Genomic DNA, 19913 nt, shown 5'->3' with positions numbered 1-19913 from the left:
TCCACTTTTGTTTTTGTTGTTTGTTTGTTTTAAATAATCAGAGATATGAGAATTCCACTCCTTGTTACCCACTCCTGTTGTAAAATACCTCTGGCGGTTGCTCCTTTTCCTTTGGTACTTAAGGAGTTTAGGAATAAATTCTTTTCAGAGTGTGGGATGGCAGGTTTGTGGAAATGGCCCGGATACTGGTGTCTTTGACATCAGAAGGTTTAGGACAACATGGCAATGGTGGTTTACATGTCAGTACTTGGCTGGGTCACAACGAGTGACAGGATGAGCTGAGAGTCAAGTTTCTGGAAACAGAGTCGTGGCAGCAGGTCCGAGTTTAAAAATAAAAATTGACCAGTGTCAAGTTCTTTATGACATTGTCAGACAATATAACCCATTTTGAAACAGGACCCAATGCATGTTTTCTGTGCCATGAAATCAAGACATCAAATGCCAAGTTGCTAATATCAGGTGTTAGGTATAAGAGGACAGAGATAGAGCCATGAAATACAGTTAGCTAGAACACACAAAGAAATAAAAAGGCAACCATGCATGCCCCAAACAACCCATCAGACAACAAATTAAAAAGGGTAAAAATTTAACAAATCATTTTATTTAGTTAAAAATCTGGGAGTGTCTTGTTCTGTCACAATGGGCACTGTAATATTAGGGTTTTTCAAACGCAGCACTATTGACACTTTGGGCCAGATAATTCTTTGTTACAGTGGGCTATTCTGTGCATTGTAGGATGTTTAGCATATTCATAACCTCTGCCCACAAGTAACACCTCCAAGTTGAGATAATAAAAAATGTCACCAGACACTTTCAGATGTCCTGGGGGTGGGGGAGTTTGGGGGGTTGCAAGACTGCCTGCTGGTCGCGAACCGTTACAATAAATGGATACCTGCAAAAATGATCAGTTCTTTCTCAGAATTCATTATGCAGGATTTTAAGACTATCTAACCAGGGGTTTTCATTTATTAAAGGGCAGAATTAGTAAGGTAAATGTATGGGAAGAATACATGGATTAATCACGGTATCTGTTTCCTATGGAAATGCCTTACTGAGCACTGCAGATAGACTAGTGCCTTAAAAAAAAAATTTTTTTTTCAAAAACAGTTTACAGCCATTATCCAACAGACAGCAAGGCAGTGAACCGGTTGTTTTGTGGGTATAAAGCAAGGATTCTATGGGCTCCTCCAAGTGGTGGATGCCTCTGACAGTTATTGAGAGCTGATTCTCACTTTCCCTAATGAGGTACTCAGTACGTGTCAGCTCCCTCCTTCCTCCACTCCCTCTACTGTACACTCATTCCACCAGCTTCTCCCTTTCTCTTGTCTAACTAAGCTCATCTCATAGTCTTCAGTGGCCGGGAGGGGAGAACAGAGAGAGGATACGCTGAGATCTGACAGCAACCTGCTACTCTGCTCTGCGGCCTGCCGGCCTCCTCCTGGGCACTTTCTAGTTTCCTCTTTCATTAATTAGGCAGCTAAGAAGCTGGGATCCAGCTTGTAGAGCCACGCAGGCATCTTGTCAGACACAACCAGCTGAGTAGAGATTTAAAAGGAATCTGAGAAACCCCTACTTCATCACCTGCAGGGTGAAATCCTCCCAGTACTCATTTTCTTTCCCCTCAGTGAGATTTAATGTAATTTCCTAAATAAGAGTTTAAGAAATACCACAAACAAAAAGCTCCCCAAAAGTAACCCCCAACAAAATAACTCAATTCCTCTTCCTCAGTCCTTCTTGCAGTGGGTGTTGTGGTGGGTACAGAAGCCTCCATCGAGGTGGTCTGGCCCCACCGGCTCAAGGTTGGCCCATTTTAGCTGCAAATCAGCCTCCACTCACCTTTAAATAATAGTTCTTTTTGTACCAGAAAGGGTAAGTTGTAGCAGCCAGAGGAGAGGAAGGAAAACAAGACAACCAAACCAACAAAACAGGGCTTAAGATTGTCGCTCAATGCGCATCAGGTACTTGTTATTAATTCTACTGGATAAGCACTTATAAATAAAGAGCAGTTATTCCTCATCCCAGGCCACGTTCCTTTGTTAAGAGTCGTCGTACAGAGGATTGTTGTAGTTTCCCCAGGACCCATAGTCGTGATCATCCAGAAGTCTTCCATAGGAGGAATGCCTGGTGGGAAAGAAGAGGGTTGTGGTTATTTGGAGAAGTTGGCCATCTGAGGGAAGCCTAATGGCCTGCCACCTGAACGGGGGAGGCTCACAGGGCCTACAAGAGGGAAGCCATGATTCTTCATTAGGACAACCTCTTGGCAACAGATCCACCAACTGTGGAGGCCCATGTCTACAAGCACCCGGTAACTTATGAGTGATGGATGGGCTGGGAGTCTGAATGGCGCCTTCTGTTGAGATCAGCAGGGTCCTGACTCTCTCCTTGCCCTCTACCGCTGGAGAAGGAGGAGGCCCCATTTCCGTGTCTATTTAATAAGAAGTAATGGGAAAAGGCAGGTTGCAGTCCTGGCATTTTTGACTTACGTCCTGGACTTAATTTTCCCTGAAATAATAATGACACAACCATAGCCACTGTTGCTGTTACCACCCTTCCTGGTATTTATATAGTGTTTTACAATCCACAGAGTGTTTCTATGTTCCCTTTCTACTTGATCCTCAAAATAAAGCCAGGGGGCGGGTATTGTTTATCATTATTTCTCCAGTGAAGAAATGTGGCTCAGAGATGTTGATTGACGTGCTCAAAGTCACCCAGTTGAGCTATGAGTCAACACCGCCTGGCTCTAAATCCAGTGCTTTGAGCTGAGCGTCTTAGAGTCTGATTAGCACCTTAGTTCAATGGTAATATGGGTTTAACAGGCTTTGGTGGGTTATTCTGGGAACCTGTTCCACAAGTAATATTTCTTTAATAAACAAGTCAGATTGTTATCACTCCTCTGTTCAAAACCTTTGAGTTGCTTCTCATCTCACACAGAGTAAAAAGCCAAAGTCATTCCAATGGTTTGCAAAGCCCAACAGGATTTGGCCCGTTACTTTTCTGAGCACATCAGCTACTATTCCAGTTTCTTTCACTCCTTCTGCTCCAACCATACTGACCTCCTTGTTCTTCCTCTTCATGCCTGGCACACTCTTGCCTCAGAGCCTTTGCATTTACTGTTCCAGCTTGGAACAGCTTGGAACAGTTGTCCTCCAGATCATATCCTTCAAGCCTTTGCACAAATGTCACTTCCTCAGTGAGCCCTTCCTTAAGACCTCTATTTAAACTTGCAACTCCCTTGCCTCCAGTAGTGCGTGCATAATTTTTCTCATAGTACTCATCACCTTCCAACATACTGTATAATTTACTTACTTTGTTATTGCCTCTCTCCCCTAACTAGATTACCATGTTTCTCCGAAAATAAGACCTAGCCAGACAATCAGCTCTAATGTGTCTTTTGGAGCAAAAATTAATATAAGACCCAGTATTGTATTGTATTATATTATATTATATTATATTATATTATATTATATTATATTATATACCTGGTCTTATTTTACTATAAAATAAGTAAAATAAGTATAGTAAAATAAGACCAGGTCTTATATTAATTTTTGCTTCAAAAGACTCATTAGAGCTGATTGTCTGGCTAGGTCTTATTTTCAGGGAAACACAGTATAAGTATGGATTACTTGCCTGTTTTGTTTGTTCTTAGTTCTATCTCCAGCACCTAGAAAAATATCCAGTTGCTAGTAAGTCCTCAATAAGTAGAATAAATGTTGGTGGAAGAAACAGTGTTTGGGGAAAAAATACATCCTGAAAAGGCATTCTGTTCACAAGATGGAATCTTCCTGGAGAGGATTATGGGCCTTTAAAGACTAAAACCAATGACAAGATTGGGAAAACTCTACAAAATGAGCATGTGATGCCTGTGAGGTTCACACTAGCGTGTGAATTATTACACCTTGCCACTGGAAATCAGCTATGCTATATATAGCATAGATAAACATGCCTAGCCTCCCTAATTTTTGTCTCAACTAGATATGAAAATTAAACAAAATGAAAATACAATCTGAGAGGCACAGAAAGCAGTGGCTATACTTATATCTGTTGCTAAAATAATTGTTGTCACTCTCTGAAGCTTATTTCCATTTGCCAGCTATTTGAAGAGGGATAATCAGCTGAAAAGAACCAGACCTTTGATGTACTGGTTTCAAACTCTTAGCCTTCAAAATCCTGATTTCTGGCCTGAAGGCAGGCTCAGCTGACCCAATCTATACACCTGCAAACTTGAGGATGTTCCACAATATGTTTTGTGTTCTCTAAAGGTCCATATTCACTTCTGCAGGTGTGAGAAGGCAAGAGATCACAAATAATACACCACTGATCTTCTGACTGACAGGAATGGGGAGGCAGTTTTGGTAAAATGGGGTCACCCATCATTCATCACCAGCACGCCCCCTCCCCATGTTTAAAACCTCCAATTCCAATCAAATCCTTAACAGGATGGTTGAGAAATGGAAGCTATGGAATGAACAAGTAAAAACCTGGGGATTACAAGACTGGAGCCAGGCCTAAATTTCAGCATGACCTAGTGTTGTAAACCTGGCCAACGTCTACCTATAAAGCATGTTTCTTTATTGATAGGGCATTCCTGCCTCACCTTCGTACGGTTATTTAACTTCTTGCAGCATTTTTATGTCTATCATATAATTTTATTCCCATATCAGTAGGGACAATAGATGTATGTCCTTGAATGTGTTTTTAACGCCCCGTTTCTTCATCTATGAAATGGAGAATGTTAAAAAAAAATTGTGTTAGAGTTGTTGGGAGGATTATATGAGGTAATACATATGAAAGGCCTGGCACATAGTAAATACACAATAAGTGTTGGCCAATAGTGCTTTTCAATTGTTATTATAATAAAACAACACAGACACATGACAAATGTGCAAGTAGTAAAAAAAGACAGTGAAAAATGAGCCGTCCCCTCCCACCAGGAAGTCCTTAAATGATGGCCCAGGTACAGTTATAAAACAAGCTTCTTATGTTATTGTTATTTGAATTTTAGAAATTATCATGCTGGAGTGAGGTTAGAGGATTAAAAATCTTCTGGACATCAGATTTTACTGATAATGGTTATTTTAGGCAAGGCTATTTGATCAGAGCTGTACCTGAATCTGCTGTAGTAAAAGAGATGTCTACTTATACAAACACTAGGAAATAAAGGAAAATGATGGATCTTTCATTTTCCTTTGCCTTCTCATTTGAATGAACAGTGAGTTGAGAGAAATACTGATAAATGAGGAAAACAAAGCAAGAGATATAGATAAATCATATTTGGGAATGTACTGAATCCGTAGGACTTTTTATTATATTAATGAGTCTAAACAAGAAGAATTGGGGGTGCTGGGATTCAAGCCAGGTTTGGATAAACCCTATCATATTATAGAAAGAGTCAGACAAACACATTTGTGTGTGTGTGTGTGTGTGTGTGTGTGTGTGTGTGTGTGTGTGTGGAGAGAGAGAGAGAGAGAGCAAGAGAGAAGGAAAGAGAGAAGGAAGAGATAAGGGAAGGATTATTAATGATCACTTTAAACTCTCTAAGTGAAAATGTCTTAAATCATGGCATGTTTTAGATGGAAATTGGGTAGGTTTTCAGATTGGCATTTGTGGAGTCTAAGAAGTAAAAACACTCCCATTCCCAAGAAAAGGAAGGTGGGAAGTCGTCAAGGAATCTAGACGACTGCCCATGTGATTTAGCGGTACAGCTGGTACTAAAACCTAGGTCTCCCGGATCTATAATGCAACACTGCTTCATCTAATTTCATTCTGAACAGCAATTTGTATGAATGACATCATTGTCAGGTCAAAGCCGTTTTGTTTACTCAATTTCTTAGTTAAGACTGGCACCCATCCAACATAGCTCTGTTTCTACTTGCTGTCCCTTGGCTTCCCTTAGATGGTAAACCTCTTGGGGGCAGACTATGTCTTATGTTTCTTCTTCTTTTCTGAACATCTAATACATCGCTCTTGATGCAGTGGTTCTTTTATACATGTTTGATGATTGCATACTCCAGTAGGACATAAATAGTCTACATGGAGTTTGCTTGGTCGATGCCAGCAGGGCGTAGTATGGCTTGTGGAATTCATTGTGAAAAAGTGAAAATATTTTATTAAAGAACACAAAGGGTCAAAGCCACCATTTTGACTTTCAATATAGGAAGAAGAAAGAGAATTACGGCTAAATGTCCCCCACGTGATGACATGGCTTGACAGCACTGGGCACAGTGCTCAGTCCCTGTTAGTTGGTGGCACTGGGGTTACTGTTGATACTATTCTATTGCATTACATGGTTTAGTGAGCTAAACACAGGACCTGAGGGGCCAGGCTAGAGCATGATTTGTGTTAAGCCCTTGCCTCATTGCATCCTTCTCAAGTGCTTTGGCTTGAACAGGAAGCAGCCCTCCCCACGCGTCCTCTCCCCCGTCGGTGATGCTTTGCTCGTGACAACTGGCAGTTGTGGTGTTGACACTGTGGTTTGAGGCCTTCTCTCCCACCCCTGCAAAATGGTACCTATTTTAAGACAACTGGCATCAGTACTGAATGGAACTCAATTGTCTTTAAAAATGAATGAGGTTTTACTTTCCTTGTGTTGAAACAAACATATTTTAGAGAACACCTTCTCCTCTATAAGGGTCAACCCGGTTCCCCAATAAGGCTCCAAATTCATTACTTTTCTTCCCAAAGTCCTCTCCTCTTTAGTCAAGTGAGTCTTTTCTATTGAATTATTAGTGCTTATGATGTACTAAGAAGGAGGGATATAAAGATGAATAAGATATGACTTAGTGCTGGGAAAACACAGCTGAACTTGTAGCTTATTAGTCATCAGTAATTAAGCCTTTGACGCATATCATCCATTAGCAAAGCTAGATTGGTGCAGCTGTCATTGTCTCCTTGTTTTGTTTTCATTGGTGGCTTTCTTTCTCTGAATGTCATTTCCATGTCTGGCTCCTTTCATTTAACGATTCATTGAAAACTTACCGTCTATCAGGCTCTATTCTGAGGCCTGGGGGATACTTTAGTGAACAACAGACCAAAACCCTTGTCCTAAGGGAACTTGCATTCTTGTGGGGATAGACACAATAAATCAGACATGAAAAATAATATGGCAGATGGTAATAAATGCAAGGGAGGAAAATAAAGCAGGGAAGGGGCAGCGAGGAATTCCAACTGGGAGGTGGCGATTGTAATTTTGAATATGGTGATCAGGGAAAGTCGCACTAAGATGACATTTGAGCAGGCACATAAAAGAGTTGTGGATGAGCCACATGGATGCCTGAAATATACCCTACAGACAGAGAGAATAGCAGGTGCAAAGGCTCTGGGGCAGAAGAAGACAACACATCTGTGTGGTAGCTATTGAATTATAATTTTTTAAAAGTAAACTTTTTATATTAGAATGATTTTAGATTTATAGAAAAACTGCAAAGATAAATTCCTACATGCCCTTTACCCAGCTTCCCTTTATGTTAACATCTTACATAACCATGACACATTTGTCAAGACTAAGAAATTGACATTGTAAGTTGCGATTTTGAAGCAAAGGAACTGTGACCATTAGGGGCGATTTTATTTGGCAACAGTTACCATAGCAAGTTAGTGGCAGAACGAGTATCAAAATGCAGGATTCATTCTATCAGTTCTGTCTTCTTTCTACCAAAATCCCTGTGATGGAAATATTTCCAAACATTCATTTTCAAAGTGCTCTTTATATATAGTCTGGGTTTCTTTCAAAAAGCAGTTACTTTCAAACTTAGCTTTCAATAATCACCTTTACTTTGAAGGGGGCAGATAAAATTTGTTTATTTTCCTTTTCAAAATTATCTGCCAGATATCATCCTGGCAGACACTCCTCACAAAACAGGCCTCATTGGAACACTTGTCTATCGTGAACAAATTCAGAGTTACAAGGTAACTAGTTTGAGTGTGTGGGTTGACAGATTCCCATGGCTTCCCCTTTTCTAAACCTAGTTTCTCCTGATTTGGAAGAAACGAATACTCCTTCCACACCCTAAACTTTCCTACCCAGAATCATTCACTCGGGCAACAATTGTTTATAAAGCTACTATTATATGCCAGCACTGTCAGGGGCTTTATACCTTGCTAGTAGAGGGGACTGGCAGAAAAAACAAAACGATTCTAGTACAGGGAAGAGAGTGGTACAAAGGACGTATGTGCAGCAAGGAACTCCCCACCATGAAGACGATGGAGAGGAGACTTCCGGAGAGGGTCTCTTTTGAGTTAGACAACTTGGAATCAGCCAGATTCCAAGTTGCTGTGTCTATAAATCACCCAAAAGAGGTGAATCAAACATATCTGACAGAGGGATCAGCATGTTGAAAGTGACAGAGGCATGAAACAGTAGGGCAACCTATCTGGGAAACTGCAGTGAAGTGTGCATTTGGAGTGTTAGGAGATGAGGATAGAGCAGGTTACTCAAAGTATGGTTCTCGGACCAGCAGCAGTGCCACCATCTGTGAGTTGCAGAGAAATGCCCTACCATGACCTACTGAAGCAGAACCTGTGGAGATGAGACCCAGCAAACTGTTTTTAATAAGCTCTCCCATTGATTCCTATGCACATTAAAATTTGATGACCACTGAAGTAAAGAATCAAGTCACCTAGACCTACAGAATGCCAAAGGTGTAGATCACAAATTCTAGAAGATCTTAGCCTTTAGGTCTGGCTGGGCCTACTCTGTAAACCTAACAACAACCAGAAGGAATCCAGTTGTATAAATATAATCACTAGAAGACTTGAAGCAAAACAGGTGACTTTTAACAAGATGCCTTCAGAGCCAGGCCCTGTTGTGTCTATAAATCAATATCACATTTATTTTTGTGAAGGGAACAGCCGTGTTGTCTGCCTGGGTTACCAGCACACCTAATTATAGCAGCATCCACGTTGCTGGTGATAGCAGATACGGTCTCCTGCACAGGGGATTATCTTGTGGCTGAACTGTTTTAAGCCAATTTAGACAAAACCGACTTACCTCATTCTTCAATCATCACTAATTAAAGACACCTTTCTGCAAGAGGCAGGCAAGGCCTTTGATTTCTTTTAAAGTTGCAAACTAGCCCTGGAATATTAGCTACTCAGAGATAGTTTCTCTTTATGGACATATAACATGCATTCAACTTCACAGGCATGTAGAAAAAGCACGATTGAAACTGCCAAAATGGAACAAGAGAAAACTGAGCTGCTGTGCCATCTTTCTCCTCTTCCTACAACTCCCCTGTCTTTTGAATCCCTGGTGCCTACCGAATGGGGTTGTTGGCAGCTACCATTTTCCTAAGCACCTAAGCCGTAAGCATTGTTTTAACAAGAACAATTACAACAATAACAGGAGTTAGTGCTTCCATCATCCTCATCTCATACTCGGCACTGAATGTTTATCTGTATAATTTAATCCTCATGATGATCCTGAATTAGGTATTCGTATAGTCCCATTTTATAAATGAAACTACGCACAGACTGATTCATATGCTTGCTCCAGAGTACATATTCTTAACCACCACGCCATCTGGTCTCTGCAGGTACTCTCCATTCATTACTTCATCTTCAAAATAAGCTTGAAATGTAGGTAGTATTAGTTCTGCTTTTGCAGATGAAGAAATTAAAGATCAGGGAGATTATAATTTATCCAAGGCCACCAACTAGGAAGTAGAACCTGACCACAAAGCCCACATTCCTCCCTCCTCACCACGCTGCTGCTGGCTAAAATGGGGGGTCGATAAATAATAGAGGAGAGCCCTGGAAGCCACATTCAGTAGTAGCTTAGGTCTCAGAAAGATATGGTTCTCCAGGCAGGGGTCACTGTCCCCACAGAATAGGCGTGTTAAAACAGATGGCTAATGAGTTTACCGATCGATGCCTTCAGAGGGAATTAGAACTTGGTGAAACTACTGAGCTACTGTTAGCAGAGCTTGTAAGCTGTGCCCTTTTTCTGGTTGTGAGGCTACCTGTTCAAGTGGACTCTTCTTTCACATTTGCAGGGACCCAGGTTTTAGGCCAGAAGCTAATGGTTCCCTCATGGGCTATGATTTCAGCCACTTGTTTGCTACTCCAGCCAAGTGGGCTAAAAGACCATAGACAACAGGCCTCTTATCATGATATTGTTCTCAGAAATCTGGGATGATAGGAACAAAATAACTTTCCAGCCAAGGTAAAACCTAGCCTTAGATACACACACACGTCACACATTCTCTGTCTCTCTCTCTCTCTCTCTCTCTCTCTCTCTCTCTCACACACACACACACACACACACACACACGTCAATTGAGCCAAATGTACTTTTGATGAATTATTGATGGGGCTTTCCAAGAATCTGGGAAAATAACCCTTGAGGGGGTTTTAGCACAGCCTTAAGATTCATGAGAACTATTAACTTCCTTATGTTACCATTTTGCCAAAATAATTAATACAGCAGCAGAATTGGGTTTTCCTTAGGGGGTTTCCAAACAGGGGTCTGATCACTTTATCCATCCTTAAATTTGTAGTGCCAAAGATAACTAGCAACCTTATACTTACACAACAGGGGGCCTTTCTACATTTTAGAGGGAACACCTATATGGGGGAGAAAACCACGACTAATTCAATTGAATCTCTCCCCGAATTTATCCAAAGTTGAGAATGCCTGAAGAAAATATACTTAAAAACTTTTAAATAAAATGTTGTACAATTTTAATCAGCACTCATTAGAGCCCATTTTAATGGCCTGCTAACAGAATTTTCCAAACACAGTAAGTTCTGTGGTGGCAGGACTGCATCTCATCACTGATGTGATCCCCATGCTTAGAAGAGTGGCACGTGGCTAATGCTCCATAACTATCATCAAGCAACCGTCCTACTATTGGAGTCCCTTCCCGTTGACCACCTTGATGATGATGGCAGGGCTAGGTACTTGGGAAGCAGTGTCCATTAATCCTCACAGCAATGCTACCAAGTAGTTAAAATGATGGCCCTTATTTTACAGGGTAGGGAAGTTAGGGTTAGTGAAGCTCCATAACATGCTCGGGTCACACCAGAACCAGCTACAAAGTGGTAGAGCTGGGGTTCAAACCCAGGTCTCCCTACTTGTGGAGTCTGAATTCTTAATCACTGCCTGTCTATAGTCAGTGGTAGGTTTGAGATGATAAACTTGAATTCTTGCCTGAAGTCAAGAGGAGTCCTCAGGTTATTTCACTATTATTTTTTGGCAAGTGTGTGGTAAGAGGGAAGAATTTCTATTTCAAGCCGCACTCCAGTGGAAGTTATATTTTTGGTGATAGCCCTTCAGAAACTCATCATTGGTGATTCCAAAATGATTCTAAATTAATGCATAAGTCCCCTTTTTGAGCAACTCCTGCCTTCATGCAAAGAAAAACTTTGTTATGACATGGGAATGAGGTTCCAAGACCAATTCATAAAAGCCAATTTAACTCAGAATAAAAATATAATGTATCCTCAGTGATGAACTAGTAATTAAACCAGATGAAAAATAATACCACTCAGTAAGATATAGTTCACAAAATTAAGTTTGCTGCTCAAGGAAATATAGACTTAATGAAGATTAATTTTTTTTTTTTTTTAATATGAAGGAGACTTACAGACGCTTTGATGAAAGGCTTTTAAACACAGGTAGCACTGGCCCTTTAATTCCAATCTCTCTTCGAAACCTGGCTTTCCTGTTCTTTGCACCTTAGATACAGGTGATATTACAGGGCGCTCTTATACTCGACACCATCATTAGATTGATTTGGTGCACATTTAGAATAAAAGATGGAGGGAGATAAAAGGGAAGGAGGAGGGAAGTGTTCCCTAGTGGGTGTTGGGCTGGGCTGGGTGACTAGAGGAGATGAAAGAGAGTGAGGAGAGAGGGTAGCAAAGGATATGTGTGCACAGAGATGAGAAATTAAATACATGAGCCACACATGGGGAACCAGGACAGAAGGGAAGGAGAGGGTGTGCACAAGCCTCCTGAAAAAGAAACACAGCTGCAGGGAAGAGACGTCAGGAATGTATGTGTGTCTGCATGGCAGTGCCTGAGTGACTGTGTATTCTTATGCTAAATTATTCACTCATTCAATTTATAGAGCATCTTCTTTGTGCCCACCACTGAGTTCATAGATAAAGTCTGGGTCCTCACGGAGCTTACATTTTTGTCAGAGAAAGAACCAATAAACAAACAAACTAATATATAAAAATCAAATCAAATAATAGATAGTGGTAACAGCCAGGATGGAAGTAAGAGAATAAATAATGGGCACCAAATTGGAAGGGACGTCTTCTGGAGAGCTATGAAAGCCATGCATGAGGAAGAAGTAGAAGAAAAGCATTTCAGGGAGAGGGACCAAGAAAAGTGAAGGGCCTGAAGAGAAAAAGAACCTGGCATATTCTAAGGATTGGCTAGAAAGACAGTGTGACTGCAGCTCAGTGGTTAAGAAGGAAAGACAAATGTGATGAGTGAGAAGAGGCAGGCAGGAATGGGTCCATGAATGAGCTCAAGGGCCAACCTGAGAGGATAGGATTTATTATAATTCGAAGTGCCTGGGGAAGCCACTGGGGGCTTTTAAGGGAGGGAGTGACAGGGTCAGAGGAGCTTCTGTAAAGATGGCTCCCGCTGTTGGGAGGAGAATGTGTTGGCGGTTAGGGAGTGGCTATGCTCATCACAGTGGCACCTGCCCTTCTGTCCCTTTTTACGGGCACTGCACAGACTGGCAAATAATACTGTCACTTGCCATTTGGCATTTTACAGCTGAAAGGACATTTAGTGTGAATAATGTGGTTTTGAGACTTTGGGATTTCATACAGCAGTAGACAACAGAAGTGCAGGCTCACAGAGTATTGCAACTTTCTATTTGGCTATAAAAAGTAACAACTCAGCTACCATCTGTGATCACCTTCATTCCATAACAAAAGATATTTTAAAACCAAAAATATAAGGACATAATCTCAAGGGGAAAAAAACCCAATTTTATAGAAAATGCTATGCTTTCCTTATATTTTCAACATTTTGCTTTAGTACCAGTGGAAACTTCCTTACGGACTGGATATACATCTACACATCAGTGTTCAGAACTTCAGTATTTAGGAGCCAAGGAGCCCACCCCATTTCACAGATGAGAACACTGAGGGTCAGGAGCCATGTGGCTCCCTCACGGTGATAAGGTGAGTTAAGGGCAGAGAGCCGAAGCCTCAGTCTCCTGACTCCAGGTTCACTCTCATCCCATTACATCATCACACTGTGTATTTCAGCTTACTTCTTCTGCTTTGCCAAGGTTCAGATACTGTACCATCTATTCCTGTTCAGTGAGGAGCACACCAGCCATTTTCACTTCCCTGCCAGTATTTCTGAGAGCTAAGACACTTATTAATAAATAAGCACTCAGCAAAACAGCAGTTAGCCTGGAGCCCAACAAAATGGAATTCTTTTCTTCATAAAGAAGAGTAAGGGGCTTCTCACCTGATCTTCAGGTACGCTGCAACTCCAAACACCAACAGCACCACGGCAATGACGGTCACTGTAATGGCGGCAATGCTGCCTGGGAAGGAGGAAAGGCACAGGAAGGAAAATCAGGAGGCATACTCATTCAGATCCTTCTGCGTAGCAGTCAGAGCTAGAACAAAACCCAGGCTCTTACTTCTTATCAAAATGCTTTTCATGCTAGGTGAGGTGAGGTAAATGGTCAATATTTATTAAAACCTTTGGGCTGGCTTGGAGGTCAGAGAACAGTCCACAGTGATATTTGATTATCTTTTCAATAATAACACCAATCTGGTACTGCTGCTGCTGTTGTTAGCAGGGGTAGGGGGTTTAAAATCTCCTGACATCCTAGTTTTTTACTTTTATATGCTCTGGCTCCTCTTTCTGCCATTTCCAACTTATTGGGAGACTCAGGATGTTTTATTCAAGGGTTACTACAAAGTAATGTGGTTGGTTTTTAAATAAACCAGAATCACATAGCTGTATCAGTAGTGTCAACTTCAAAAGAGTCATCTTGGTAGGAGATGCATTAATTTGAATGATGTCATCAAACCAAAGCATTTTTTAAAATTCCTCATTGGGAAGTGTGTCCAATTTTTATCCTTGTATAGAATAAAGTCAAGTTAGGTGTAAAAATAAGGTCAAGTCTCATAGGTAACAGTATTTTTTGTATGTAGAATTAATCAGGTGCAATTATAAAGTCACATGAATGTTTTATTATGTAATTTGAAATCTGGTTCCAAAAGCAACTATTAATGGGCAGTTAAAAAAAACAACAAAACTTTGAGCATGCAACCTTGTAAGAATAACCATACTGCTTCCAACGATTACTACTTTGAAGAACAACACTCTTCTTGTGTGAGCTTTGGACTAATAACATATATAGACTTCAGTTTTATTTCACCTAAGAAATGCCAAGAATCAATTGAGCTCTTGTCCCCTATAGTTAAAGTGACATTTTTAGCACTGATGCTGGTGTTAGGGACCCCATTTACTCTTTCAGGCCACTGGGAAATTATTTGCTACTTCAACAAATGAATAAGACTCTGAAACACTTTGGAAAGAGCATCTGAGATCTGGAGACTAAATATATGGATTCAAGTGTGGTTCCACCATGATTGGCCACGTGACCATGAGCTGTTTACTTAGCCCTGTCCACTCAGGTACCACTAGACACCATGTGCACCAAGCTAAAGTCCTCTCCAAATGTACCGCCCGGGACCTGGGCCCATCTCTTGTGGACTTAGGTCTCAAAGCTGATGGACCTGCCCCAGATTTTTGGAGATTTATTAGTTGTAGATTATTTTGCAGTTTCTCCTTTTATTTTTCATGTTTCTGAGGAATGGCTTTTGTATATTGTTCTTGGCATTACCCCTTCCACCAAAGGAATTGGAGTAGATCTAAGACGCAAATCAGTCTACTAATTAACCTTTAGTAACTCCCCAAAAGTTTTGGGTGAGAGAAGGCTACAGCAGACATCCATGTCCCCATTTGATGTCTAAATTTCTAAAAGAGAACAAGGAGGTTCAATGCTAACATAGAGTCTAAGACCGTAGCTTGGTGTGTCTGCACAGATTGACCATATTGCAGTATTTCAGAACTTCCACACTTATGGACACTCACACGCCCATCTCCTTGCTCCTGGAATCCTTTACGGCATAATTAGTATAATTATGAGTATTATCAGTGCATTTCTCTTCCCCTTGTTACTATTGTGAAGATAGAATTATGACCCTAAATGCTCAAATGTGCAGACCAGATCAAACAGAGAAAGTCTGAGGTTAGTTCCAGTTATGAAAAGCCACCACTCCTACTTTGAAAGACTGCTCTTACTTAGCTTTTTGGCCTCCAAACTGTGCTGAAATTAGAACAATTCAAAGTTCACCGAAGCCTCCTAAGAGCTCGTTTAAGAACTTGTGAAACGAGGATTATTACTGCAAAGTAAGGTGATGGGAGTATTTCAAGATTCAAAAAGATACAGCGATTGCAATTAGGAGCAATTTACAAAACTGACCTTTTAATTTAATTCCTCCTTCCCACCCCCATTTTAAAAAATGGAAGACAAAGAAGAATATAGTTGATTTCCCTGTAAGACTCTTCTTTCTTGCCCAGGGATAGTGTAATAGGTATAGGAAATTGTAGATTTGACCTGTTTTTCAAAGTTTCTTCCCTAACTCTGGGCAGCTGGATCTCATCCAACTCTGTGATTTACTGGATTTATTTATATACCACCTCTTTCTAAGATAAATCAGGCAGGGGCCCCAACTCAAGTACCTTGTTTTTTTTTTTTTTTTAAAAACAGCAAGTGATAGAGTGACCCGCTTCTCCTCTATGTGACTGGTGGCTGTCTAGCTCTCAGTGTAACACCAGTATCCAAACAGGGCTCTTTAAGGACACCTTTTCTTGTTCCCAGAGGATAGCTTGTGTGACCAGAGCTGGGAATAGCAGGTGACTTTTCACCTGATGGGCCCTTGAGGGCAGCAGAGCAGAGGGGTACTTCTGATGCTTGGAACTGCCCAATGTGAGGCTGAAACATGTCTATTTTAAAGCAGATTGTACTTAGACCATTGTAACTATTCTGCCACCCACCAGCCCTTCTCAGAGGGTGCCCGCCATGAGAGTAAGGGTCCTCTGGAACTAGAAGACCTTTATCAGGGCCCTACCCTCCACATCTTGTGTCTTGAGCTCTCTGTCACCTTCACAGCAGCTGCTGCCTTCAGAAGCAGCCAGGAACCTCACCCTGGGAGGTTCCACACATCAGGGCATCGTAGTTTGAACATAAGAGGGGGTGGCTGAGCCAACATTAGCACAACTTTATATGGTAACTGAAAAGGCTTGATTTCCTCCTTGTGAAAACAAAAGTCATTTCCCCTTGTGTTCTGTTTAAACTAAACTGGAATTCCCCATCTCCTCCTACTCCTTCTTTTCTCAGAGAGGGACAGGGAGAGGGAACATGAGGAATGTGTGGCTGGGGTAAGGGAGGCTTTGCCCTATGAGGAAGATGGGAGCATTTGGTGGGTAGTGCCCTGGGAGTGGGGGTGGGAAGGTGGCGGGCATTGCAGTTCTTCCTCGTTGGGATTTGGAGTTACAGGCTGGGTGTGACTCACACTGTAAAGCCCTGGAGCCAGGAGAAAATAAGAGAGAACTGGAGGAACCTTATCTGTATATTTTATGAGCCAAGATATAAGAATATTCCACTGTGCTAGCACATTGCACTCTGCCAACATGTTGCCTGACCAGACGGCTGTTGAAGATCTGTGAGCCAAAGCCTCCTTAAATTCTGGGCCTCTCTGAAGGCTGGGATTTTTCTGGGTACCATTTTACGACTTTCATAACCACCCAGAACAACAACAACAAAAAAATCAGAATAGGCTGAAGAATAACCTATTTATTCTACATTTGCAGGCCATTATTTTGGGCTGGCACTGTGCCAAGCACTTTATAGCGATCATCTCATTTCATTGTCTTCATGAGATGAGTAGAATTATTCCCATTTTATGGACGAGAACATTATGGTTCAGAGAGATTAAGAACTTGATTCAGGTTTCACAATCTGGTAAATGGTTAAGCTAACGTTTGAACCCAGGACTACTTCACTCCAGGTTTTGCATTTTTAAACATTAGTGTACTGGTTACTACCTCGTCCCTTTTCTTAGCTTGGCCAATTCTTACTCTTTCTTCATGACAACTAAATATCAATCCTTCTGAAAAGCTTTTCTGACACCCCCAAGCGAATTACAGTGTTGTTGTGTGTTAGCTTTGTGTCTGCTTCTTTCAAACACTGTGTTGTGTTGATGAGCTTTCCCGGGCAGACTTCATTCATCTTGCGTCTCTTTCCCCTTCTTCCCACACTCTGAGCACCAACCAGTCTGTAGACCATAGTGGGCACTCAACTCAGTTAATGTCGAATGAATAAGTATAATACTGGCAAGAAAAGAAAAAAAAAAAAGAAAAAAAAGAAAAGATAACTGGCACTTTTTGAGCTCAATCACTCATAGAAAGTTGCCAAGCAGCAGGCTCCCCGCCTATCATCCGTCTTGGAATCCCCTGCTCCAGGTTTTACCTGAGTATCTACTCCTGTGACTCTACAGCTATGCTGCAAACACCGCAGCCTGCTTGTGAGTCCCATGGATGACTGAGCTGGGAGGAGAGTTATTTTAGGAATACTGTCTGAAGAAGGTCTGATAATATCCTTGAAGTAGCCAGAGCAAGCTCCCAGAAAGCCATGCTCCTGGTCAGATCTGGTCAGACTAACCAAGGAAGGGGGCTGCCCTGGAAGTCATTACTTCACCTGCTTTGCCTGCTCTGTGCCCTGTGCAGCCCTGCAATAAACTGTGTCCTCATTTTAAGGGGTCTTTCTCCACACATCTGCCTCTCACACGACAGACATACGCCCTCTTTATCATACTCCTGCTAGTCCTTCACAGACACAGAAAGTCTTCCACACTCAGAAGGGGCTCTCCTTTCCAAACTACTTCCCCCCTCCCTTGACCTAAAGATGCCCTCCTGTCTTCCTGGGCTTAGTCAGCAATATTCCTAAACTTCAAATGCTCCTCTGGGGACTCTTCTTATTGAAGCTTTTTTTCCCCTCACTTTAAACATGAAAGAAATGTTTTTCACCTGCCCTCTTTGGCATGACACTTGCCAATCATATGCAAAATGATAATAGCAGGCTGTGGTGGGTGAACCAAAGCAACCTCTGAAAGAAAGAGCTTTCTTGGACTCTTTTAAAAAGTTGTTATTGCTCTAAGAGGGCTGGGGCCCGGAAGAGGTAATGGTAGGAAGTTTCCAGGGGTGACAGAAAGGTAAATGTTTTGATCCTATCTGTAGATGACTCCTGAACTACTTTCTCCTTGGAAATGCAACAGTCAGCTTATTTAGAACGCACGTGTAAGTACTTTGACCAAGTTCCCGGTGGGTGGGTGTGTGTGTGTGTGTGCGCGCGCGCGCGCGTCTGATCTATTTTAAGAGTCTTTAACAATGCTCTTGACTGTTTTTCAATATTCTTGCTATTTTCTTTCCTCTTCCTGGTCCAGGGAGTAGGTAAGAAATGCAGAATAGAAGCAAGAGGCCACTTAAGAGTGTGTGGTGGCTCCTTCATTCAAGGTCACCAAGGGGAAAGGAACCTTTTGTCTCAGAGGAATTCTTTCTCTTTACTTTATTTTTATTAAATTTTTTTATTAGTTTCATGTGTACAAAACACTGTAATAGTTAGATATTTATCATTTATACCCGTCACAAAGTGCTAACCCCTCTCCCCCAATCTACTACCCCTCTGACATCACACACAGCCATTACATTTCCACTGTCTCTATTCCTTATGCTGTACTCCACTTCTTGTGACTATATATATATGTATATATGTATATGTATACACACATATTTATACATATACATATATATATAATATATGTATACATATATTACTATAGTTGACATTCATTATTGTTCAGCTTCAGCTTCAAGTGTACAGTGCAGTGATCAGGCATCTACATCATCCCTGAGGTGGTCTCCCTAATGAGGCAAGTGTCCATCGATACCCTACAAAATCTTTACAACATTATTGATCATATACCCCAAATTGACTTTCGTATCCCCGTGGCCATCTTGTGGTTACCGACTGTGCTTTCTAGTCCCCTCACCTTTCCCATTATCCCCACCCCCCGCCCCTTCCATCTAGAGGAATTCTTTCTCTTTAAAAGCATCTGTCTGCATGTGCTGGAGGAGGGAAGTGGTGACCGGTGAGGAAAGGGGCTTGAAGGTTAGACCTCTGTGTGTGCCTGAATCTCTCTTTGTTACACTAGGAAAAGACTCTTCCATCTTTATAGCAATAGTCTCATATCAAGCTCCTTCCTCCAAACTACAATGACAATAGTAATAAACAACAACAGCAGTAATAAAAATAATAGCAATGGACATACTCTTGTTACTTGCTCTGTGCCAGGGGCTGTTCTGTGAGCTTCAACTAGTTCAATTCATGTGATTCTCATGAGAACTCTATAAGGTAGGTACTCTTGTTATCTCCATTTTACAGACGAGGAAACGGAGGCACAGAGAAAGTAAGGGCCTAGAACGACATGGTTGGATATTAGAAGAACTGGGACACAAGGGCAGGCTCTAGAGTCCATGCTGTTACCGACGAGGCTCTCCTTCCACCCAAGGCTCTAGTGATATATCAGCATCTGCTTGTGGTTAAAACTGGCCGCTCCTATACATCCTTTCTGCTTTCTGTTGGCTGTCCAGGAATCAGCCTACCTTGGGGTTGGGTGGTGGTTTGGGTCCTCTTGTAGGTACAGGTGAAGGTAGGTCAAAGCTCAATAATTCAGATTAATTGGGAGGCCAACAAGTTAGAAGCAGACAGTAGTCACAGAACAGTGACCTAAGGTCTTTGTCTTTGGTTTCTAGAATGTGTTGTGGTCCAAAATCACTGCTGGGAATGCTGCCAAATGCT

The 19913-nt window shown here is 41.6% G+C and overlaps 1 protein-coding gene across 1 annotated transcript in view; it reads right to left on the bottom strand.

The window, feature by feature from the left end:
- Window positions 1-581: 581 nt before the first annotated feature.
- PARM1 (prostate androgen-regulated mucin-like protein 1) overlaps window positions 582-19913 on the bottom strand; it is a 92955-nt gene continuing 73623 nt past the window's right edge. The window contains exons 3-4 of the mRNA XM_033106254.1: window positions 13442-13520; window positions 582-2121 (exon numbers count right to left, since the gene is read on the bottom strand). Coding sequence (XP_032962145.1) covers window positions 2037-2121; window positions 13442-13520 — 164 coding nt within the window. The 3' untranslated portion in view covers window positions 582-2036. The remainder of the gene's footprint in view (window positions 2122-13441; window positions 13521-19913) is intronic.

The sequence above is a fragment of the Rhinolophus ferrumequinum genome, chromosome 5, assembly GCF_004115265.2.
Source record: "Rhinolophus ferrumequinum isolate MPI-CBG mRhiFer1 chromosome 5, mRhiFer1_v1.p, whole genome shotgun sequence".
In the NCBI taxonomy this organism is placed as follows: domain Eukaryota; kingdom Metazoa; phylum Chordata; class Mammalia; order Chiroptera; family Rhinolophidae; genus Rhinolophus; species Rhinolophus ferrumequinum.
This window is presented reverse-complemented; position numbering and strand designations above follow the sequence as displayed.